This window comes from Felis catus, chromosome B1 (genome assembly GCF_018350175.1).
Source record: "Felis catus isolate Fca126 chromosome B1, F.catus_Fca126_mat1.0, whole genome shotgun sequence".
Taxonomy (NCBI): domain Eukaryota; kingdom Metazoa; phylum Chordata; class Mammalia; order Carnivora; family Felidae; genus Felis; species Felis catus.
The window spans coordinates 171,405,719-171,430,225 of record NC_058371.1 but is presented as its reverse complement, the minus strand read 5'-3'; the positions used below and the strand labels follow the sequence as shown (position 1 = coordinate 171,430,225).

Here is a 24,507-nt window from a genome sequence, read left to right as displayed (position 1 = left end):
TTTCCTGAGATTTCAAATGAGTTGAGAAGCACTGCTTAGCAAGTGTCACAGCTCTGAGCACCCAGGACAGCTGAGAGCTCGGGCCGCTTGCTAGGAGGGGCCGAGGGCCTCCGGCATGGCTCTCGGTGGAGATCTGGCTCCTTTCCTATCTACCCTGTCCCTAGGCCCCACTTATCTCATTTGTAAAATGAGGGAGCTCAGCTAAATGATCTGTACAAGCTCTTCATGGGTTAAAACTATTCTGATTTCGTATTTAATAAAATGAAGAAAATATTCATGCCATGTTAATTTGTGGGGTTTTTATAAAAATAACCCTTTACATTATTTTTGACTTTTGCAATGAAAATGTAGCAGAAAGAAGGTATTTGTCCTCCCCCACCCCCACCCCTCCTCTGCTACTGGGAAGAGAGTCTTTCAGCAAAACAATTCACTAGAGTTCTTTGTCAGGCAGGAGTTCTATTTCCAAGGGGTGGAAACACTGCCATCATTCTTCTGGAATGGAGCCAGGGATACTGCCTCCCCCCCCCCCCCCCCCCCGGGGAGGCTTGACCACAATGGGCAAAGCTTCAACCCAAAAGGGTTGAGTAGGGACCCTGGGGGTGGGGAGAGGGACAGGAAAGGCTGGGAGACCCTTGAAGGTAGACTGTGTGTGAGCTACAATGCAACCCCATGGGAACAGGAAAAGAGTATTTAGAAGCAGCCTCTGCACTTCCATGTGTTCATGAGCAAGACAGAATTCTGCTAATGGCCTGTGTCCTTCCAGGTCTCAAAGACATGACAACACAGTTCCATGGGCATTTTAAAAAAGATGGCTGCCGTGTGAACCTTATCTTTCTCTGCATGGTTGGATTCTTCTGGGTGACCTTTCTTTTCCCTTCATTGTGCTTTTCTGTACTTTCTAATTTTTCTGCAATAGATATGTATTGCTTATGTAATAAGATATTGAAAATATTTTTTTTTAATTTTTTTTTCAACGTTTATTTATTTTCGGGACAGAGAGAGACAGAGCATGAACGGGGGAGGGGCAGAGAGAGAGGGAGACACAGAATCAGAAACAGGCTCCAGGCTCTGAGCCATCAGCCCAGAGCCCGACGCGGGGCTCGAACTCACGGACCGCGAGATCGTGACCTGGCTGAAGTCGGACGCTTGACCGACTGCGCCACCCAGGCGCCCCATGTAATAAGATATTGAAAATATTATGGGGGTGCCTGTGTGGCTCAGTTGGTTAAGCCTCTGACTTCAGCTCAGGTAATGATCTCATGGTTCGTGGGTTTGAGTCCCACGTCGGGCTCTGTGCTGACAGCTCAGAGCCTGGAGCCTGCTTCAGATTCTGTGTCTCCCTCTCTCTCTGTGCCTCCCCTGCTCATGCTCTGTCTCTCTGTCTCTCTCTCAAAAATAAATAAAACATTAAAAATTTTTAAAAAGTATTATGATCTTATAGAATGTCTCTAATATCATTATATTACATTTTGGCAACAAACAAGTACCTCAAAATTGGTCCGTTAGGGAGGATTTGGCTCCCAGAAACTCTGAAATGGCTAGAATACTTTATGTCTGTGAACTTGTGGCAAGGGACTGCCACTTCTCAAAAGGTGCAGATGTTGAAAAGATTATTGTGCTCTCCAGAAATTCTTTTTTTTTTTTTTAAGATTTATTTATTTATTTTGGGAGAGAGAGATAAAACATGCTCGGGCACACACATGTGTGCACAGGCAGGGTAGGGGCAGAGAGAGAGAGAGAGAGGGAGAGAGAGAATACCAAGCAGGCTCTATGCTGTTAGCACAGAGCCTGACTTGAGGCTGGATCTCACAAATTGTGAGATCACGACCTGACTGAAATCAAGAGTGAGATGCTTAACCGACTGAGCCATCCAGGTGCCCTGTGCTTTCTAGAAATTCTTTGAATTGTGGGTCCCCTTTATCTGGCTAGAGTATACTTTATTGGGTGATGATTTTGCATAAACTATGGTGAGATGCTGTTCAGAACTAGTACCACGAGCTGGGAGAAGGTAGCTGTTGGCATGAAAACCATGAACTTTCAAACTTAAATATCTGAGTGCTTTGTTAACCTGGATAAATATGCCATTGGATATGGCTGACCCTAAGTTAATGAGGCACTCAGGAAATGGGGTATATTTGGAGGGTCCACATTTCTGGATGGCTAAGGTTTATTCAGATTATATTCATTGTAAATCAGTCTAAAGAATATCCGCCTGCTTCTCAGCCTTAACCCTAAATAGTGAATTCAACAAATTTCTTTTTTTCATTTAGTGTCCTGAAAAGCATGGGACTGCCATATTACAGGTTTCTTTTTTATACAGTTTGGAGCTGAGAGATTGGATAAAGATAGGCAGGTCCCTAGGAAAGCACCTAATAGTTGTTTTTAGAATGAATTTTTAAGCCTATTTTACATCTCTGTTGAAATTCTTCATTCATGCATTGTTCTTTTAGAATGAATTGGGGTGGAGTTTGCTTTTGGTCATTAGCATCTTTGCCCTAAGAGGCAGAATTGCCCCCACCTCCAAAAGTACTGCTTTAACTTGGATTGTGTTAACATTGTAGGTTAGTATCGACTGTTAAGTATTTAAACAAATTGTAAGTGACCAAAATGAATGAACCGAGTTAATTAAGAACAGTAAGATCACCAGGGATGATCACCTTCCAGGCAGCAGTACCAGCACCAAGTGTTCACTCAGCACCTCTCCCCAGGGGCTGTTCTGAGTGTCAGAAAGGATCAAAGAAACACAGGTAGAGACTCTCTAAGCAGGAGAAGTTATCACCCAGCTGCTGTCAATTGCCAAGTGGGTGAACAACAAAAGGAGGAGGGGCGTATTAGCTTGTCGAGCACCCTGGGTTGGGGCGGGCGGCCTGGCCAAGTGCTGCTAGAGGCAAACTACTCAACATCTCTAGACCTCAGTTTCCTCATGTGAAAACGAGGTGTTCAACTCAATTTCAAAAGGACCTTCAGCCTCTGAGACTCCAGAGCAGATGTTTGTTGAAGGAGGCCTGAGGGTTTATAGCAGGAACTGTCATTTGATGGGTGAGTCAGACTGGGGGCAGCAGGAAAATAATGTCTTCACAATCCACACAAGGGCACAGGCAATTAGGAAACACACTTAGCTGATGGCTTGAGTGTCTGTTCCACTCGAAGGATATATTCCTGAAGAGGGACAGGGTGACTCATCAGCCGGCTGTAACCTGATGAAATAGAGCTATCCAATTTCCTTGCTCTGATTCCAGGCAACCAAAGGATCTTAATTTGGTTTTCCAAGGCAGTTTCCCCAGGCAAGCAGAGGAGTAAGTGATGGCAATTGGAAATTGACATTCTTCGTGGGAGCAAAATTAGATCACGTGTGAGAAATGACTGTGGAATTAAATAAAGTAGCATTCAAATTCAAAGAAACAGCATTCTCAGTAATATCCTCATTAGTTATGAATCATTTTTGTGGTGATTTGATTGGCCTTTGAACCATGTTTCTTTTTTAGAGCTAGTAAACCCTGGGTGACTCGATAAATATAGACATTCTGGATCTGGAACATGAGAGGCAAAAATTACTAACATTTACATGGTGCTTTACAATTTTTTTTTTAGGGTGATTTCACATAAAGATCCCAGTAGCGCTGGGAGCGAGAGAATATTATGTTCCTGGTCTCCAGCTCAGGAAAGCTTAGTACTGGAGAGCTAGGAAGGGTTCGAGCCTGCAGTCAAACCTAGGTCTTGGGCTTCAAATCCTGATTGCAGCGCGGCTTCCGAAGGGAGTGAATGCTCTTCTCCCAGCCCCTCTCCCCATATTCACTCACATTACCACAGGAGACACGTGCCAGATCTTGAAGGGGTTGAAGCAGAAGGTAATCTGTTCTGGAGATCATGAAACTGATCTCTTTCCCTCTGCAAATGCCTCGTGAAGCGCATTCGTAGGGCCTCTCCAGAGGCTGCCTCATGAGGGGAGGTTCTGCTTGGCTTCCCTTTGTCATTAGACTCAGGCTGAATCTGCTTGCTGCATGTGGAGAAAGTGCCCGTTCTGCTTTGGCAGAGTCTCCGGAGTGTTGGGTTCCTCCCTGTCTTCATCTGAAAGTTTGGTCCGGATATCCCTGCTGAAAGTGACTAGGGATCCCCAGCTGGGACAGCTCCCCTAGATCACCACTGCCGATCTAGCCCACTCAGCCTCCTGCATCTCTGCTGCCAGAGCTGCCTGGCTCAGATTACCAGAGGGGAGGGAGGGTGGGTATGGATCTCAGGATCTGGGGCCCCAGGTGCACCGCAAGCCTGAGCTCTCCATCTGCCTTGGCGAAACTCTGCCTGTGGCAGAGTGAGATCTTTGTATCCAGACCCTTCCAATTCACGGAGGCAAGTGGAAGACTGCTGCGTGGCTGGGAATTTCTAAAGGCTCAGGAAAAAGATGAACTGGCCCCTTTCCTGCATCTCCTTTTGCTGGATTTACTTTGCTGTCTCCAGACTGAGAGGTAAGAGGCTGATGGGTGTGTAACCATCTCAGCTCATTTGGGGGCCACTTCTTTGGTGGGAGTGGGCCAGCAAACAGAACAAATGCTCTAACTGCCAGGAAGTGTTTGTGCCTCTTATTGACTCACCAGAAAAATATACCCAAGGCTTGTCCCTAGCTGATGCTGGGTCCTGCCCAGTTCTGGTCCTCAGTTTGTTGTTCTTTGCTTTGAAATATATACGACATTGAATATTGATCCAGGTCCCTCTTTTTGAGCAGCTGTAGAAACAGCAGATGGAAAATATGCTCAGAAATTGTTTAATGACCTTTTTGAAGATTATTCCAATGCTCTTCGTCCAGTAGAAGATACAGATAAAGTCCTGAATGTCACCCTGCAGATTACACTTTCTCAGATTAAGGACATGGTAAGTAACATAAAGTGGTGACTCTTTGAAATCGTGCTAAGGATGAAGCTAACAGTGCTTTCCAAAGAGATGTCTTACCCAGAATTTGAGAGGGAGTGAGAACAGACAGCAACATGTGCAAGCTGGTGGAGGAAGGGAATACCAAGGAGAGGTGCTCTCTACAAAAGTAATTTCACTAAATGTTACCTGATCCTGGCCATTAAGAGTAAGTCTTGATCATCTAGACAGAGATGGTGTCACATATCGTAGGATTCCCTTTCTATGAGGTGTCCAAAATAGGCAGAACCATAGAGACAAAAAGCAGAGTAGTGGTTGCTAGGGGCTGTCGAAGAACCAGAGACTCGTGAGTGGTGGCCTGATGGTCATAGGGTTTCTTTTTTGGGCTGACAACAATTTTCTGGAATTAGATAGCGGTAATGGTTGTACAACATTGTAATCCACTGAATCATACATTTTAAGAGGGCTAAATGGTGAGTTTTATGTTACATGAATTTTATTCCTGTTTTTTTTTTTTTTTAAAGAAAGGCAGTGTTTTAACATGGCGTATCTTATTCAGTGCTTATAGGCATTTAATTACATAAAGTTATGAAACTTGAAAGACTTTCTTCTGTATATTATAGATATTTTCTGACTTTCTCATTCAAGTGAATCATCAGTTGATCAATTTTCAGAGAAATTTGGGCTGTTGATCCATGCAAAGATCTGATGGCTTCAACATTTGTCCACTTTACATTCAGAACAGTAAATTAAGTAGAAAAAATATGGCCTTGGCAGTCAGTCAAAGGGTTAGACTAGAAAAGCTCTCATTTATTTAATGAAAGTAGATTTGTGCCCTTGGAATTTCTGTTGCGAGGAACAAGTGTTCTAGAGATGGAAGGCATTTGGTTGAGGTGTCTGCTGGACAGAGTTCTATCATGGTTACTTGTGCAGGATGAAAGAAACCAGATTCTGACTGCCTATTTATGGATCCGCCAAATCTGGCATGATGCATATCTCACGTGGGATCGAGACCAGTATGATGGACTGGATTCCATCAGGATCCCCAGTGACCTGGTATGGAGGCCAGATATTGTCCTATATAACAAGTAAGTACAAGTCAGTCATTACTTGGGAATGAACTTGCTGATTTAACAGAATTGACACATAATGAAAAAAGATATTTAAAACATGCATGAAGTACCAATTCATGTATCTAGACCCTGAAATCATGGTCATAGGATCTTAGGTAATATAATAATGGGTCATAAAAGCTTAGAGCTATGTTCCCCTTTTGGATGAGAAACGATTTTATAGGTTGTATTGGTTTCCTAGGGTGCTCTAACAAAGTACCACAAACTGGGTGGCTTAAACAGCAGAAATATATTAGCTCACAGTTCTGGAGGCTAGAAGTACAAGGTTGGTTTTTTCTGAGGCTATGAAGGAGAATATGTTCCATGCCTCTCCTCTAGCTTCTGGTGGTTGCTGGCAATCTTTGTTTTCCCTGGACTTGTAGAAGTATCACCTTGACCTCTGCCCTCCTCTTCACATGCCGTTCTTCAATGTGTTGTCTATGTCCATTTTTTCCCTTTTATAAAAACAAAAGTTGTGTTGGATTAGGGGCTACCCTACTCCAGCATGACCTTGTCTTAATTAATTACATTTGCAATGGCCCTATTCCAAATTTACATTCTGAGGTGCTGGGAGCTAGGATTTCAGCATATTCATTTCTGAGGGATACAATTCAACCCATAACAGTTGTGCTCCCTTCTCCAAGATCATGTATCAGTAACAGTGATACTACTAAGATTAAATCAGAATGGGCCAGCTAGTAGCTGACCTGTGGATTTCGGACATTGCAGTGGAAGATAAACTAGATCATAAGATCATCAATTGGCCTTTTCCTGATTTCAGAGCTAGGAACCTTGAGAAAACGGGTAGGTACGGTTTATGTTTCCCAGATTTTAAAGTGCACATAAATCACCTGAAGAGCTTGTGAAAATACAGATTTTGATTCAGTAGGTCTGAGATAGAGTTTGATGTTCTGCATTTCTGTAAGCTTTAGATGTCAGTGCTGCTGGTTCATGGACCACACTTCGAGAAGGAACCACATTGCTCTATCACAGTTCATGTTCAGTAGCTCCACCTGTTTCGAAGGAGCTTCTCTCCTTTTCTTCTGGAACCCAAGTTCCTGTGGGTTGGGAAAGGTTCCTCTTTGACTCAGAACAGGGTGAATGAGGGGCAGTTCAGGGGAGCTCTCCTGAAAACTCAGCCTTCTAGTGCGCATGAGTTTCCCTTCAGGAAGAAACATTGGTGAGTTGCAGCCAACTCAGAGAACTCATCCAAGGGACATGACCTATTGAATTGTAGTACCTATCCTTCTGACCTTTCTCCATTCTGAGTGGACCTTCCATATTCTTTTCAAGCAAGACAACATACAAGTGTTAGTGCTTTATTAGTCCAGTTTCTACACTCTTCTCTCTCTCTCTCTCTCTCTCTCTCTGTCACACACACACACACACACACACACACACACACACACAAGGCAAGAGAATGAGTCACATTGTCCATTAGTTCCTCTCTCATTCACCGGGCATAGGTAATCAGAGAATATAGTTTACATAGATCATTATCAGTATCCTATCAATTCTAACAGTTCTTCCTGGAAAGTAGAGTGCTAGTTCTTCTCCTCCCTCTGCTTTGGTTGGCTAAAGGTGTGAGCAACTCTTACTGACATGCTTCTTTGAAAGCTTGCATGGTAACCTAAGTTAGACCTACCCCAGTCCCCTGTTGTTACAGAAGCCAGTTGTGTGCTCATGAGCTCATACAAACCTACTGTGGCTTTCCTAAATTCTATCCCCATTCTCCCCTCCCCCTTTCTCCCCAGATCATTGGCCTTGAGGTGTGTGAGTTCTATTCCCTGTCCCTTTCAGGGAATCTTTTCATCACGTTGATTAATCAACTCTTTTCTATTCCTCTGGGTTGACTCTTCAGTCTTCTCTGCCTTCCTGTCCCAGATAGTTCTGTCTCAGATCCTTTATTCTGCTTTGCATTCTCCTTCTCAGTAATGTCAGAATTTTATTACTTAAAGGAAACTCTAAATGTAGTTATGGTTGGATGCCATTTGCATTCCTATACCCAGCTGAAATGAGAATAGAAGAGAGTTATAGGATCAGGCAAAGAAGGGACCTTGGTCATAGCCATTTTCCTGACCCTGGCCCTTCCAGCTGAATCCCTGGACCTGCAGACTCTTCTGATCCCAGATATAATATTCTTATTATTTCTGAGAAAGTAGTACACAACCTTGGAGACCACAAAATAGGCTTTCTGAATGGTGGTGGGAGAGGAAAGAGGAGTATATGGTAGTGATCCAATCAGTTGTGATAAATATAGATTGGGCAGGAAGATGCTTAACATCTAGATTCACCACTGGTGCCTGAACCCACAGGGCTACACTTGTTAGGGTGTGTTCAGGATGGTTATTGGTCTGGAAATTACTTCATGTCAGGAGCAGTTGAATTTGTTGATACTTAGTTTGGAAGCAAGAAGTCCTTGGGAAGACTTGATAGCTATGTTAGTCAACCAAGGAGAAAATTAGGTAAAGAAAAGAGAGAATTGCTCTAAAATCCAAGACTATTAAAAGTTAAAGGGAAGATAAACAGTTTAAAAAATAATCATAGCAAATAACTTAAGCAATGAATGTTCCCAAAAGATAGTGAGCTCTTTAGCAATATAGTTATTCAAGCAGATACTGGCTCTGTTACCAGATCAGTAAAAGAATAAATAAATTTTGGCTCAGAGTTCTAGTAAGGTTGTTTAGTCTAAGTATATGGCCAATATAATGGTTAGTGCAAAAGGCTACAAGGATTCCTAACATTACACTGGGTAAAGACTGGATTATAGAAATTCTGAATGTACATTTATTATGAGAGAGTTCTTTTTTTTTTTTAAAGTTCATGTATTTATTTTGAGAGAGAGAAAGAGAGAGAGAGGATGTGCAAGAGAGAGCAGGGGAGGGGCAGAGAGAGAGGGATAGAGAGAATACCAAGCAGGCTCCTGGCTGACAGTGCAAAGCCTGACATGGGAGCCTGATGTCACCAACACTGAGATCATGACCTGAACCAGGGTCCGAAGCTTAACTGACTGAGCCACTCAGATGCCCCATGAGAGAGTTCTAATGGTTGGGTTTTTTTTTTTCAAGATTTTTTAATTTTTGTTTTTTTTTTAAGTTTATTTGTTTATTTTGAGAGAGGGAAAGAAAGTGCATGCATGAGTGGGGGAGGAGCAGAGAGAGAAAGAGGCAGAGAGAGAATCCCAAGCAGGCTCCACGCTGACCATGCGATGCGGGGGCTAGAACTCATGAACCATGAGATCATCATCTGAGCTAAAATCAAGAGTCAGACACCCAACCAACTGAGCCACTCAGGTGCCCCCCAATTTTTTTTAAGTAATCTCTATACCTAATGTCAGGCTCAAACTCACAACCCCAAGATCAAGCGTCGCATGCTCCACCAACTGAGATAGCCAGGTGACCCTAATGGTTGGGTTTCAGTGGGCCATGTTAACACTTGTTTTAGACCTACTAAGGAATTGGGTACCTTATCATATATGGACAGACTTTGTCTAGAATTTAGCATTAGGGCTCGCTTAAGTCATCTAGGTGGTTGAGAAAATGGCAAACTTGTTAGATGAGTTTAGAAGTAAAGGAGGGGAAGAGGAACAGGTTTGAGGAAAAAAACGATGAGTTTGGTGTGGGATCTATTCAGTTTGGGGGGCCAAAGGAACATCCACATGGAGACAACCAATGAAGAGACTGAAAAGGCAATTCTTAAACCTGGAAAGAAGGTCAGGGATAGAGATACCAGAAGCCCTTTGAGCCCTTATAGAACTACTCAAGGAAGGAAAGAAAATGTGGGTAAAGCTGGTGAAACTCTTCACTGAAGACATTTAAAGAAGCCATATAGAAGAAATGGCTAAAAGGGTGGAAAAAGATGTGAGAGAGAGTTGTGTCATAGAAACCACAGGGAAGAAAGGATGTCTAGAAACTTACAGTGTGAAATGTTTGGGAAGAATCGAACAGGATAGGAATTTAGAATAGGTCTTTATATTTGCTGTTTGCGTCATGAATGACCTTTGAAAGAGGACACACTGGGAAGAAGCCAAACTGTAAGAATAAAAGCAAGATGGGGAAGTGACAGCAACGTGTATCACTTCCAGTGTATAGAAAAAGAGGCGGGAAGTGAGAAGTGCCTGAGAGGAAGGAAAGCTGGTAGGAGAGACTATGGAATGTTATGCCCAGAATTCGTGATCCCCAAAGACCACTAGGGAGCCGAGTCTGATGCAAAAGCAAAAGAGCCTTTATTCGAGCTAGCTCGAGCTCAATCCCCTACCTGCACCGATGCAGCGGTGAGATACCGAGGAGAGAGAACGAGTTTCAAAAGGACAAAGGTTTTATTGGGGCCTAGGGGCGGTTGGTGAGGTAATGGCTGTGGCCTCAGCCGATTGGCTGGGGAAGGGTCTGGGGAAGGGTCAGAGTCCTGTTAGGCAGGTGAGTGGGAGGTTACTCAAGGGGAGGAGGTGTGGTCAAGGTGAAGGACCCAGAACAAGATGGAGTCCACCGGAGTAGGCCCGCCCTTTCATGGAACAGCATTGGGAAAGGTTTAGATGATATAGAATAAGAAGAACCAAGAGAGGGACACCTGAGTGGCTCAGACTACTGAGCATCCGACTTTGGCTCAGGTCATGATCTCACGGTCATGGATTCGAGCCCTGTGTCAGGCTCTGTGCTGACAGCCCGCAGCCTGGAGCCCACTTTGGATTCTGTGTCTCCCTCTCTCTCTGCCCCTCCCCCACTCTCTCTCTCTCTCTCTGTCTCTCAAAAATAAATAAACATTAAAAAAAAAAAAAAAGGAGAACCAAGAGATGCAGAATCCTGAAGGAGACCTGGGAGGACAGGAATCACAGTATCAGAAAGGAAGTTAGCCTTGGAAAGAAAGCGGGGGCTTCTTTTTGTTTTGGAAATGTCCAAAGAGATTCTCTCTGATCCTGAGATTCTCTCCTCCTATACCAAGAAGGCAGGATGGGTGAGTGATATTCTCTGTTCACACATAGTTCTCACTTCTCATTTAGCTAACTACATACATTTCCCATTGTTACAGAGGATAGGTTCAGGGATTTTCAAATGACTTCAGCTTGTTATCTTCACAAAGACCCATTCTAAAGATCCTTCTCTCTAAACCCTCATTAAAGGCCATCATTAAAATTTGAGCACCACAAGGTTAACTATAATGGTCTGATTTGGTCCACTTCAGACCATTACAATTAATGTTGTGGTGCCCAATTTTTAAGAAGTGGAAAAAAATACTTTAAAACATGCCAGTTCTTTGATCCAGCACATGTTCTTCTAGCAATTTAACCTAAGGAAAGAGTCAGTGGATAAATGCAAAGATTCAATTACAGGGACATTCACTACAGCATTGTTTATAAATGCAAATCCTGGAAACTGACAATGTTGAGCATCAACAGATGGGTTAAATAAGTATGGCATCTCTATATAATGGAATATAAAGGAAAACTATCAGCCGTGAAAATAATGTTGCAGGAGAATATGAATGAATAACCACATTTTAAATTTTGTATCATCCTTTTTATGCTAAAATAATTTTTTTATTTCAGGATAATTTTAGATTTCCAGAAAAGTTGCAAAGATGGTACAGAGAGTTCCTATATACCCTTCACCTAGCTTCCCCTGATGTTACATCTTATATAACAGTACATTTGTCAAAACCAATACAATGTTATTAGTTAAACTACAGACTTTATTGGATTTCACCAGTTTTTCCACAAATGTGCTTTTTATTCCAGAATCCAATCCAGGATGCCTTTCACATTACATTTAACCATAATATGTTTTTGTAGGGAAAAAATTATAAGGGAGACTGGAAAATACGCATTAAATGTGAATAGAAGCGTATCAGTTAAGGTTGTGAGCATTGAAAACTGACTTTGACTACTTTGTGAAAAAAGGTGTTTGTTGGAAGGGCATGGTGCAGCTCATTGAATTAAAGGGGGAAGAAAAGGGCACCTGGGTGGCTCAGTCGGTGTCTGACTTTGGCTCAGGTCATGATCTCATGGTTTATGAGTTCGAGTCACATGTCAAGCTCTGGGCTGGCAGCTTAGAGCCTGGACCCTGCTTGGGATTCTGTGTCTCCTTCTCTCTCTGCCCCTCCCCCACTTGTGCTCTGTCTCTGTCTCTCTCTCAAAAATGAATAAACATTTTTAAAAAATAAAGGGGGAAAAAAATCAATGACCAGTTTTTAGAAAGGACACCCTGAGACTGCTCTAGAGTTTGAGGAAGCAAGGACTCCTGAGCTGGTTTGTTTTATTAGGAAGCACCACCAGGGTGACTGTTTTTGGTCTTTGGGTCCCTCTACATAAGATCTAAACTCCAGGGAGAGTCAATCAGTTGGATCTAGCCCTTGGCCAGAGGAGGCTGGGGCACCTTGATGAACATTTCATCTGCCTTCTAATGGTGGTAGAAAAAGTCACTCTCTAAAGGAAAATAGAAATTCTGTACCCAGGCATAAATGTTGATAAAGCAAAAAGAAGATATACCTAGAATAAATTATTATTTCTTAGGTTATGGGTAAATGAATTTTTGTCTGCATTTTTCAAATGTTCTATGATAAACATGTACAACTCTTCCAATCACAACAAAAGGCTATTTTAATATTCTTGTGTCCAAGGTCAATAAAATCAGGTAAGCAGGCCTCCCTGTTAGAATTCAGCCTCAACAGGGTTACTTTTTGTCTAGATGCTTGAATCATTATACCTGGACTAAGAAACTGGCTTTGGAAATGAAGAGGAAAGGACATAGAGCAGAGATGCTTTAAAGGAAGAATTCTGGAGAAGTTGGCCCTGAGTAGTTACAGGAGATGGAGGAGAGGGGCAAATTGGAATTGGTTCTGACTTTCAGCCAGGGTGACAGGGAGAATGGTGACCCATTGCCAGAGGCACTGAAGTGATGGCCACAGGGCCATGAGCTGTTTGGAGTGAGGGAGTTGATGAGTTGTCTTGACCAGCAGCTTTCATATTCCTCCTGTGGCCTCCAGGGCTGATGACGAATCTTCTGAGCCTGTGAACACCAACGTGGTTCTGCGGTATGATGGGCTAATCACCTGGGATGCACCAGCCATCACCAAAAGCTCCTGTGTAGTGGATGTCACCTATTTCCCCTTTGATAACCAGCAGTGCAATCTGACCTTTGGTTCCTGGACCTACAATGGCAACCAGGTGGACATATTCAACGCCCTAGACAGTGGAGACCTCTCTGACTTCATCGAAGATGTGGAGTGGGAGGTCCATGGCATGCCTGCTGTGAAGAATGTGATCTCCTATGGCTGCTGCTCTGAGCCTTACCCAGATGTGACATTCACTCTCCTTCTGAAGAGGAGGTCCTCATTCTATATCGTCAACCTCCTCATCCCATGCGTCCTCATATCTTTTCTGGCTCCCTTGAGTTTTTATCTCCCAGCAGCCTCTGGGGAAAAGGTCTCCTTGGGAGTGACCATCCTGTTGGCCATGACTGTATTTCAGCTCATGGTGGCAGAGATCATGCCGGCCTCAGAAAATGTACCTCTGATAGGTGAGTTCAAGTGTCTCACACTTTGAGACTAGCTTTGTAGTGACTGGGATTGTATCTGTTCCTTTAAACTCATAACAATTAGGTCAACCTCAGACTCAACACAGGCTGTCACATACTTCATTTAGTGTCTTCAGTTGGCATCTTTGAAAACAGATATGGCTGTTTTCCAAAACTAGTCTTATGGCCTCCGGGTTTACACAAAAGGGAAATGAGAGGTAATATAGTTTAGAGCAGTGCTTCTCAAAGTGTGGTCCCTGGACCCACAGTGCAGCATCATTTTAAAATGCAAATTCTCAGGGCCCACCCAGACTACTGAATTAGAAACTCTGGGAGCAAATCCTGGCAATCTGTTTTAACAAGGCCTCTGGGTGATTTTGATGTACTTTCTGTTTCATTGACTTAGAAGTGAAGGCCATGATTTTGAAGTTAAAGAAATCTGCATTTGAACTCTGATCTCACCACTCATTTCTTAATGATCAATCTTAGGCAAGTTACTTCATCTTTTAGTTTCTGTTTCATCACCTGAAAATTTTGTGTAATTGCTACTCATTGTGTCATTGGTTAGGGTAGGAGCTGGCATATGGTAAGTATCCAGTAAGTAGTGACTATTATTATCTTTTCACATCACAAGGGATTTCTTCTTGGGAAAGACCGGTGAACATGATAGAAATAGTTGACTATTTTTAAGCCCATCATCTTCCCTTAAGAGAATAATCTTTAGCCTTTATTGGGCATAGTAGATATGGGAGAACTTGTTAAAATGTAGATTCCTACATCTAAAGAGTTTGATTTAGCAATCTTGGGCAAGAGTTGGGAATCTAAGGTGATTCTAGGATAGGCCACATTTTCAATACTCTGCTCTAATAAAATATCCTTCTAAGGGTAGATGTGGAACCAGAGACTACTCACCCCTGCCTCCTCTTCTTTTCCTTACCTCATTTTGAGGCCCCTCCTAACACCTTTCCTACCTGCACCCTGCCACCTGGGTCCTACTCAGCTCCAACACATCTGTCTCAATGACTTGCTGTTGTAATAGATGCTTCCCAGAATCAGAGGCTAGACCTAATTTCTGGTTCTTAAAGTAGACAATTAGGAGAAATTTCAGGACACCTAGAGACTTAGAGACCAATATGAAAGGGATGTTGTACTGCCCTTTTATCCTCTACTGAATCCAATATTACCCAATATTCAGACATTGCTATGTTGGTTTCCCTGTTTGGAGAGCAAAAAACATAGATGCACGTACACACGGACGGACACACACACACACACACACACACACTCACCTTTTTGAGAAATAGACACAGAGAGTTCTCCCTGCCCCACCCCCACACCACTAATAAAGAGGAAGAAGTGTATTGGCATTTCTATTACCTCTCCTGAGACCGAAATGATTGACAGTGATGACCTCTAATCACAACCTATTTGAGGCAAGAACAATTGGCAGATCTCTCTTTCTTCTTTACAAGTGACATTCAATGGAAAGCTGGCTAAAGCTTTAAAGAGAGAAGTCTTAGGATGTGTGTCAGAAATTTTGCAACATTACTTATTCTGTGTCTGTGATAATATTCCTTTCTAGGAAATAATTCCTTTCTAGGAAAGGTGCACACAGATCTTGAGCATGTTTATTAACTATTACAATGTGTCATTTGCAGCACCTATGAAATACATTTCTAATCTTATAGAAATGTGTTTAAGTTTTCTGAAGAAATGTAGTATTGGATCTAAGCTTCTGGCCCATAGTCTTTAGCATATTAAGACAAGTCCCATTTATTCTGAGTTTACTTTGAGCTTTTAACAAATAATGAGTGGATGATGAAATTATCAAGTACATTGTTTTCATCTGTTAAGATTATCATCTGAGCTTTTTCCTTTACCCCATTAATATAGTGAATTAGGTTTTCTGATGTTGAGTTAAACCCTCCTTTATCATGGTGAATTATCATTTTAAGACACTACTAGATTTAGTTAGCTAATAATTTTTATAGGACTTTCTCAAATACATCTGTAAGTAAAATGACCTTAATATTTCCTTTCTTGTTATTTTTGGAATCAAGGCTAAATTGACTTCATAATAGGAGATAGGCAGTTTTCTCTTTTTCTATTTCTGGAACAACTTGACATGGTAAGACTTGTATAAGACATGCACAAACTTGTAAAAGTTTGGTAAACTCATCTATAAAACCAACTCTGGAGCTTTCCTATTCCTTTTTTTTTTATGCTAAATTTGATGTCTTATGTATTTCTAGAAATTTCATTTAGGTTTTCAAATATATTATTGTACAGCTATTTATAATATTGTTTTATTGTATTCTAAATTTCTATCCTGTTACTTCTTTTATATTCTCTCTCTCTCTCTCTCTCTCTCTCCCCACACCCCCCCCACCACCTTGCCTGTATGCTGTGAGTGGCTGTATCAAAGGTTTATCAATTTTATTCCTCTTTTCAAATAGCTTTTTCTTTGGTTTGCTTTATTTTTTTGTTGTTGTTGTTCTAAATTTTATAAATTTGTGCCTTCACCTTTATTAATTCCTTCCTTAACTTTCCTTTTTCATGAATATTTGCTTTATGCAGTCACATGTTAAAGACAAACAGTGACATAGTGCCTCCTTTCTTACCCAACAGTAAAGAGGTCTGAAGACAATTCTGGGAGCTGGCCAAGATTGTTGTTTGTTGAAAGTGGAATTTTTTCACATCATGATCTCAGCAAACATTTAGAAAACTAACTCAGTGCAAGAGACAGTCCTCAGAACTTTACATGTATCATTCTCCATTAAGCCTCACGTATGCCTGTATATCTAATTATTATACTCATTTTACAGAGAAGGAAGCTGAGGCATAGCAGGATGGTATAGCTGGCTCTAGGCCACAAGTCTACTAAGTGATAGAGCTGTCATTTGAACCCAAAAGGTTTGATTTCAGAAGTTTATACTAGTAACCATTAGTGTATACAGCTTCCCTAGAAAAGGTGTTCGTTTCTTTTTTCTTTTTCTTTCTTCTCTTTTCTTTTCTTTCTTTCTTTTTTTTTGGGGGGGGGGCAAACATAAGGACAATTTTAAGCTAACTCGGTTGTGGTTATTTTCCAGGCAAATACTACATAGCCACAATGGCTTTGATCACAGCCTCTACCGCGTTGACCATTATGGTGATGAATATCCACTTCTGTGGGGCCGAGGCTCGGCCAGTGCCACACTGGGCCAGGGTGGTCATCCTGAAATACATGTCCAGGGTCTTGTGTGTCTACGATGTGGGTGAGAGCTGCCTTAGTCCCCGCCACAACAGGGAACGAACCCACCTCACAAAGGTTTATGGCAAACTTCCAGAGCCAAATCTGAACATGGACAGAAACAAAGACCTTCCCAGAAAGAAGGAAATAAACAAGCTCTTAAAGAATGACTTGGGATGCCAGGGTGAGAACCCACAGGATGCTGACAGTTACTGTGCACGGTACAAAGTGCTGACAAGGAATATCGAGTACATTGCCAAGTGCCTCAAAGACCACAAGGCCACCAATTCCAAGGGGAGTGAGTGGAAGAAAGTTGCAAAAGTCATAGACCGATTCTTCATGTGGGTTTTTTTCATTATGGTGTTTGTGATGACTGTTTTGATCATAGCAAGAGCAGATTAGTGGGCATTTGGTATATGGAAATAAATCAGTAAAATTCCCTGTGATCTACTCTAATATTTTCCCAAGTCAGATTTACATACACACATGCAAATATATATATATATATATATATATATATATATATATATAGTGTGTGTATATATATATATATATGTATATATATATATACACACACACATACACACATATATATGTAAACATACATATAAAATTTAGTGGTTATGTTGTGTTTACTTTTTATTTTTAATTTCTTTTTTTAATGGTTATTTATTTTTGAGAGAGAGACAGAGACACAGAGAGACAGACTAAAAGTGGGGGAGGGGCAGAGAGAGGGAGACACAGAATCTGAAGCAGGCTCCAGGCTCTGAGCTGTCAGCACAGAGCCCAACATGGGTCTGGAACTCACGAGCCATGAGATCATGACCTGAGCCAAAGTTGGATGCTTAACTGACTGAGCTACCTCCTGCACCTCTTTTATTTTTAATTTCAAATCAATATTATATAATATATCTTTCAAGTTAAGTGATGCAGAAAAAAGAAAAGTTGTTAAGCAGGAGGTCCAAAATTTCAAGGGTAGGAAGATGAAGGAAATAAAAAAGGATTCCTTTTGCAGCCCACCGGGGTGGTAGGCGGCTGGCCCCTTTAGTAGTACAGATAACTCAGAACCTTATATTACTCTTTAAAAATGAAAACAAAATGAAACAAGCTCATTCTCCCCTTAGTCCCTATTAAAACATGCTTTAAAAAAAAAAAGAAAGGAAAATAGTCATGTATTCTTCAGTGCAATTTAAGTCGCTATGTTACCTTTCTCAGGACTGGTGCATTTCAAGTCATTTCTCAAATGATGGAATAAAAATTTTTGTTCCATATATAAAGGCAGTCTAAGAATCAGTAGCTTCATGGGTAAGAGAACTTTCTTCATAATGACAATGTTATATATGGTGATATAGTGGTTATATTTTATATAAACCCTAAAGAAGAAGTTACTCCTGCATTTAGTCTTTGACTTAAATAAGATGTTCAGCAAACTGGGCTCATTCATTTGCTCATTCAATTATTCACCAAATATCTATTGAGTTTTATGTATAATAAAGTTGCATGATTCACATTTGTATTGGGTATCATAGCAAATCTTATGCACAGGTCTGATCCTTTTTTAAAAAAAAATTTTTTTAAACGTTTATTTATTTTTGAGACAGAGAGAGACAGAGCATGAACGGGGGAGGGTCAGAGAGAGAGGAAGACACAGAATCTGAAGCAGGCTCCAGGCTCTGAGCGGTCGGCACAGAGCCCGACGTGGGGCTCGAACTCACGGACCACGAGATCATGACTTGAGCCGAAGTCGCACGCTTAACCGACTGAACCACCCAGGCGCCCCAGGTCTGATCCTTTTTGATCTTCACAACAATTCTGTGAGCCAGCCAAGCAGGTATTTCTAGTCTTTTTTTGTCAGAGAAGGAAACTATGTCAGAGGAAGGTGCATGGAAGTGACCCACCTCCTCAACATTCAACCAAGTGGTAAGTGGAGCTGGGATTCAGACCCTCATCACTGTGACTCTGAGTTTGGACCAGGCCTGCTCCGATCACACACTGCTTTTGGTCATGATAGATCATGATTTAGGATACAAGAGACTGAGGGATCCTCATTCTGAACTCTGATTTTCTGCCCTGAAGTACTTCCTATGCTTTTCCACTTTTTTCCTACTTTCAATCAAATGTGTCATCAAATTCTCCCCAGACAAATACAATATAGTGTCTGAAGTGTATAGAAATATTGCCAAAATGCCACGGGAAAAATGATGCCGAATCTGTTTGAGGGAAAGCTTGGGAAAGACTTTGTGGGAGGTGTAACATTTGAGCTGGGCTTTGAAGGATGAGTAGGAGTTTGCTAGACTAAGAAAGAAGTAGGGTAGGGATTAGAAGGCATTAGGAAAGAGAAAAGAGGATGAGCAGAACTTACAACAGAGGTCTTGGTTTATTCATGGAATGGATTATGAGGAATTAGAGAAATATAACTTGGAATCAAACCATTTTTTTCATTTTAATTATAGAACTAGTTTTATCAGTTAACAGTTGTATTTGACGAAAAATAACAGAAAACTCAATGTCCCTTGACTTAAGCAGACAAAAGTTATTCATTTGCACAAAGGTAAATCTAGAGTTACAAAGTCCAGGGACCTTTTCATCTTTCTACTGTGATATTGTAAGGCACAAATTTGTGGTAATTTGTTAGAGCAGTAATAGAAAGCTAATATAGTACCCAATGAACAACTCTGTGTATATAACTTTTTCCATGTTTTAGATTGCTTGTTTGGGATAGATTTACCTATGGCCAGATTGAGATGTTTCCATTGAGACATGCTTAAAAGTTTTGAACTTTATCCCCAGGACACTGGGGAGCCACAAAAGGATTTTCAGCAAGAGAATGATAATGTCAGATTTGTTTTTCAGAAACAAGACTGTGGGGGCAGTTAGAAGATTGTGGAGAAAGGATAGAAAAGGCAGAGAGATCTGTTGGCCTGTTTTTGACCAATTCAGGGAAGTGATAATGAGGCTTGACCCAAGATGGTGGAGATAAGTGAAAGAGTCATTCATGACCTAAGTATTTATGTACTAAACAGACAGGACATGGTGACGGGATGGATGTAGGGTTAAAGAGAGAGTAGTATTGAGAATGATTCTGAGCTTCTACACCAGACAACTGAGAGGAAGAGTAAAGGAGGATTGGGCTATGGAGGAGAGAATTCTGTTTAGGACATCTTGTATAGGAAATGCATATCAGACACCTGGTGGAGATGTCCAATGAGTAGTGAACATGTGTTTGGAAATTTGGAGACAAGCAAAAGCTTTTACAACTCAAGCTAATTGTTACAATATTTACTAAGTTATTTCAGTGGGTAAGATGCAGTGCTACAACCTGAGAGACTGAAATGAATAGAAACACATTCTTTGCCAGAATTCTGTAAGATTACAACCATTGCCTGTCATTAAGGCATTTACCTTGTTATGGTGTCATTTCTTCATTCATGTGTCTGCTTCCCCAAGTATACTGATATCCTCTCTGGCCTAGCACCCAGAAGTTCTGTCATTCTCTTTTTACCCTTTGGGATAAGGGTATTCTCTTTTTATCCTTTGTGTGCAATAAAGGGCCTAGTACAAAGTCATTAGCCACTGAGAGACTGTTAGTGGATGAGTAAGTGAGAGGAAGAGCTGTAAGAGTGTCCAACTGAATGCTTTAGAAGCACAGACTGGGAAGGGGCTCCTGCCATAGACAATATACCAAAAATAAATTTGAGATGAATTATAGACTTAGAGGTAAAAACAAATAAAAATGAAAGGTTTATCAGAAGATCTAGGAGACTTCCCAAATAAAATTCTCCACCTCAATACATTTGAAAATGTGATAACTACAGGAAAGAGGAGTCCAGGGCTCATGAAGAAGAGGAACAAAGGGGACTGGTTTGGATTGGGTGGTCAGGCTGCTGAGGAATTGGCATTTAAGATGAGATCTGAGGATGAGAAGGAGTTAGCTGGGGAAAGTGCCAGGTCACAGAGAGTGGAAAGGTCAGAATTCAGGCTCAAGGGCAGAACAGGGCTTATTATTTGAGAAAAGTGAGAGGAGGCCCATGAAGCAGAGCTGAACAATGAAAGCAGCAACGGGAGAGCAACAGAGGAGATTGGCAAGAGGAGGAGGCTGGTTCGTACAGAGCCTTGCAAAGTTTAAGAAAACACCAGTGACTTTATCGTCTGACTGCCTTAGTGCACTGCGTTTGGTAAGGTCCTGACCTTTGTTCTTTCTTCTTCTTTAGTCTCTGTGTCTACTTTTCCATGAGCTCATTACTCAGACCAGGACTTGCCAACACAGCCATGGGCAAACCTGGCAAATGGGCTGTCTTGGTCAAACTGGAAACACAGGTTCTAGAAAGTCTTAAGAAACAGTGGTGAGGCGACCAATAATGTCATCAACTCCAGAAGCAAGTGCGAGAGCTCTCTGCCCATTTCTTCCTTCCTATCAGATCACACCGCTGAAATAGGCCTCACTGTTGAAACTTCATGAACTTGTCAACATAGCCAAACCTCTCCAACCTTTACAAAATAAGCCCCATGACAAAACCTTCCTTATCTTGACATATTTCTATCTGTTTCCTCCTTCCAGTCAGGGTTCCTCCTTGCATTATTCGGGGTTCCAGCAGGACACAGATAGTGTGCTCAAATTAAGATAATTCGTGGAAGGCTTATAGAAATGTGGGCAGGATGTAGAGGAAACAAGGGGGTTGGGTGGATAGAGAACACCAGGACTAGCAAAGCAGAGCTATTACCACTCTAGGGCCTGAAAGAAGCCAGGAGAAGGTGGTCACCTGAACCAAGCTGGAGAGAGTTGTGACCTTTGGTTGAGTGAATGCAGCAGACTCCGTACGGAGGGAATTGGAAGACTATATATACCTGCCTCACTCCTTCTTCCCTCCAATCTCCTCTCAGGGCTCACTATTGGCCAAACTCAATGGAGTCACTCAATGGTATCCTGTTGATGTTGCTGTTTATCTAGGACACAGAACAGAGTGCTGGAGGGTAGAGCATGGATCTGGAGGGACAAAGGGGAGGCATCTGACATGTCCCCTCACTCTGTGACTTCGTTCTACATTTTGAACCTGACTTCTTTTCACCCTGCTCAACTCAAACTGCTCTAGCAAAGTTCACCATTCAGTGATTGCCCAATCCACTGGACACCTCTGAGGCCTCTCTGTTGCCTTCAACACAACTGACCACTTCCTCCTTCTTACACCTCTTCTCTCTTACTTTCTATCTTACCACTCTCTGCTTCTTAAATGGCTAATCCTCAGAACCTCTGGCTGGTTCCAGTTCCTCTTCTTCTGGTACGGGTTGATACCCCTCAGTGCTCCATCCTTAGCTCTCTTCCTCCATGGTTTTTACTACCACATATATTCTGGTGGTTCCTAAAACTACTTATTTTATCTTGTACTCCCTTTAGTTCCAAACCCAGTATAATCTTCATGTCAGCTGAGTATCACCACTTAAATGTCTCACAGACCTTCAAATTCAACATGTTCCAAACTAAGCTCATTATCTACATTTCACCCAAGTCTACTCCTCCTCTGTATTTCTGTGTCATTTAGCTTACCACTGTCAATGCTATTCCCTACACTAAAAATCAGGCCGTTATTCTGGATTTTTATCTAACTCGACATCAAATCAATCCTTGATCCTATCAGTTCTACCTGCTACATGGTTTCAAAACTGTCCTTTTTTCTCTATGCCTCCGGTGGTTGTCTTATTTAAAGTCTTTGTCATATTTGCCTGGACTACTGAAGTACTACTTTTTTTTTTTTTTTTTTTTTGCACAGTAGTACCTTAACTGGGCCCCCTGTCTTTAGTTTCTTCCCCTTCTATTTCATCTTCTTTGCTGCAGCCAAACTTGATCTTGTGATTCTCCCACCTAAAACTTTTAAATGGCTAACTACATACCTGCAAGTTGGGTAAAGTCCAACTTCCTTAATATGATATAGCAGCAATTAAAAATGTGTGTTTATGTGTTTTCTTTTCTGCTTCTCTAGTAAGAGGTGTTCCTTTGTTCACCCTGGGAATGTAAATTATCTTCTTGGCATAGAAAGTAACCACTCTACTATCTCTTGAAAGAGAAGTAATCAGATCTGTTTTTGTTGTGAGAGTCTGAGACCCCAGGAGTAATTAGGGTCTTCATTATGAGAGGGGTTTTAGAAATAACATCTTAGGTGTTTGATGATTTAAAAAGGAGTTGCAGGGGTGCCTGGATGGCTCAGTCGGCTGAACGTCTGACTTCAGCTCAGGTCATGATCTCAGTTCGTGAGTTCGAGTCCCGTGTTGGGCTCTGTGCTGACAGTTCAGAGCCTGGAGCCTGCTTCAGACTCTGTGTCTCCCTTTCTTTCTGCCCCTCCCCTGCTCGTGCTCTGACTCTTTCTCTCTTTCAAAAATCAATAAACATTTAAAAAATAAAAATAAAAAAAATAAAAAGGAGTTGCAAAGCTGATTTCCTACCCTGTGCATGTGACTCCGGCTGAGCTAGACATACACTTTCACTTGAGACCTTGATCTTAAAGTATATACTAAATATTGACAGCCAAGAAAAATATGCAAAGTAAGAGGGTGAAAGAAAGGTACTTGCCTAAGGGGATATTGGAGGTCATGATAAATAAATCAAATTAGGATTAGGTTAGAAATAGACAAAAGCAAATAAAACCAGTGGAAATGAATTGAGAGTCCAGAAACTGACCTCAGCATGTGTGAGAATTTAATATATGTCAGTGAATGTAGTTCAAAACAGAGGGGAAAAACTATGTTAAAAAAATTGCACTTCTGTCTTAAGTAAGATACAAGTACTAATTTAACATGGATTAAACAAAATCAAACAAGAGCAAATCTGTAAGAAAATCTAGGAGGACTTCAACGAGATGGTGGACTAAGAGGTCCCCTCATATCCCCCACTCAGCAGTGACAATTTGGCAGCCATTCACAGATAAAAGTGCCTTTGTGGGAGTACTGTGAGATCCAGATAGAAGACTGTGAAACCCCAAAGGAGCCCAAGACTGAGGAAAGTCATTTTGAGAAGGTGGGCACACGTCCAGGTAGCAGACTCACCAGTTGTGGTACAGACCTGGAAACAGTCCCTGTGACTTGGCTACAGCCCATTTGGCTTTGGACCTACACCAGCACCATCTGCCAAGGGACCCAGAAGGAGACATGCCCATCTATATCCCCAGAGGTAAACTGCCAACCTTAGTTTGACTTTATATCCTGAAATGGTCCTGCAACTGGGCTTCAACTCCTCTCAGCCATGGGCCAGGAATATTTCTATCCACCCAAGGACTCACAAGGAGACATACCCAACCATGCTTCCAGAGGTAGGCCCACTGACCTCAGTCTCACCAGTACCTTAAAGCAGGTTTATGACTGAGTTCTATCTCCTTTCAATTGCAATCCAGGAGCAGGGTCAATTGCAATCCAGGTCAGGAACCCAGTAGGAGATATGCTTCTCATGTTTCCAAAGGCAGGCCCAACAATCTTGGCCCAACTTCGGATTCTAAAGCAGCTCTGCAACTTGGCTCCAGTTCCTCTCATCTGTGGTCTGGAACCAACTCTGTCTTCCCAGGGATCCCTTCTCTTCAGTGTCCAGTTGGGAACTCTTCTAATGACGCAGAAGGAGCCACATTTATCCACATGCTAGTAACAGGCCTATCATCTAAGGGTCCTGAAGACGATCCTTTTCCCAGTGACAGCTTATTGACCAAGGTTCTAGAGGCAATCTTGTCAACCCAGGAACCAGACAGAATTTACACCTGCCCAAGAGACCAGGCAATCCACACCTGCCCAAACTCCTGGTAACTGGGCTGCCAACTGT

At 41.9% G+C, this 24,507-nt stretch overlaps 1 protein-coding gene across 1 annotated transcript; it reads left to right on the top strand.

The window, feature by feature from the left end:
* The first annotated feature begins 1,798 nt into the window (after nt 1-1,798).
* On the top strand, nt 1,799-17,158 carry CHRNA9 (cholinergic receptor nicotinic alpha 9 subunit). Its single transcript, XM_023253185.2, has 5 exons — nt 1,799-4,463; nt 4,721-4,866; nt 5,797-5,951; nt 12,954-13,486; nt 16,573-17,158. The coding sequence occupies exons 1-5, from the start codon at nt 4,400-4,402 to the stop codon at nt 17,112-17,114; spliced, it is 1,440 nt and encodes a 479-aa protein (XP_023108953.1). The 5' UTR covers nt 1,799-4,399; the 3' UTR covers nt 17,115-17,158.
* The last annotated feature ends 7,349 nt before the right edge of the window (nt 17,159-24,507 follow it).

What these genes read in the sequence shown, in the direction of transcription:
- CHRNA9 (XM_023253185.2), top strand. Translation starts at nt 4,400, where the DNA reads ATGAACTGGCCCCTTTCCTGCATCTCCTTTTGCTGGATTTACTTTGCT. An exon ending in TGCTGTCTCCAGACTGAGAG is followed by an intron (nt 4,464 to 4,720) that starts GTAAGAGGCTGA and finishes CTTTTTGAGCAG; the next exon opens with CTGTAGAAACAGCAGATGGA. An exon ending in AGAAAATGTACCTCTGATAG is followed by an intron (nt 13,487 to 16,572) that starts GTGAGTTCAAGT and finishes GTTATTTTCCAG; the next exon opens with GCAAATACTACATAGCCACA.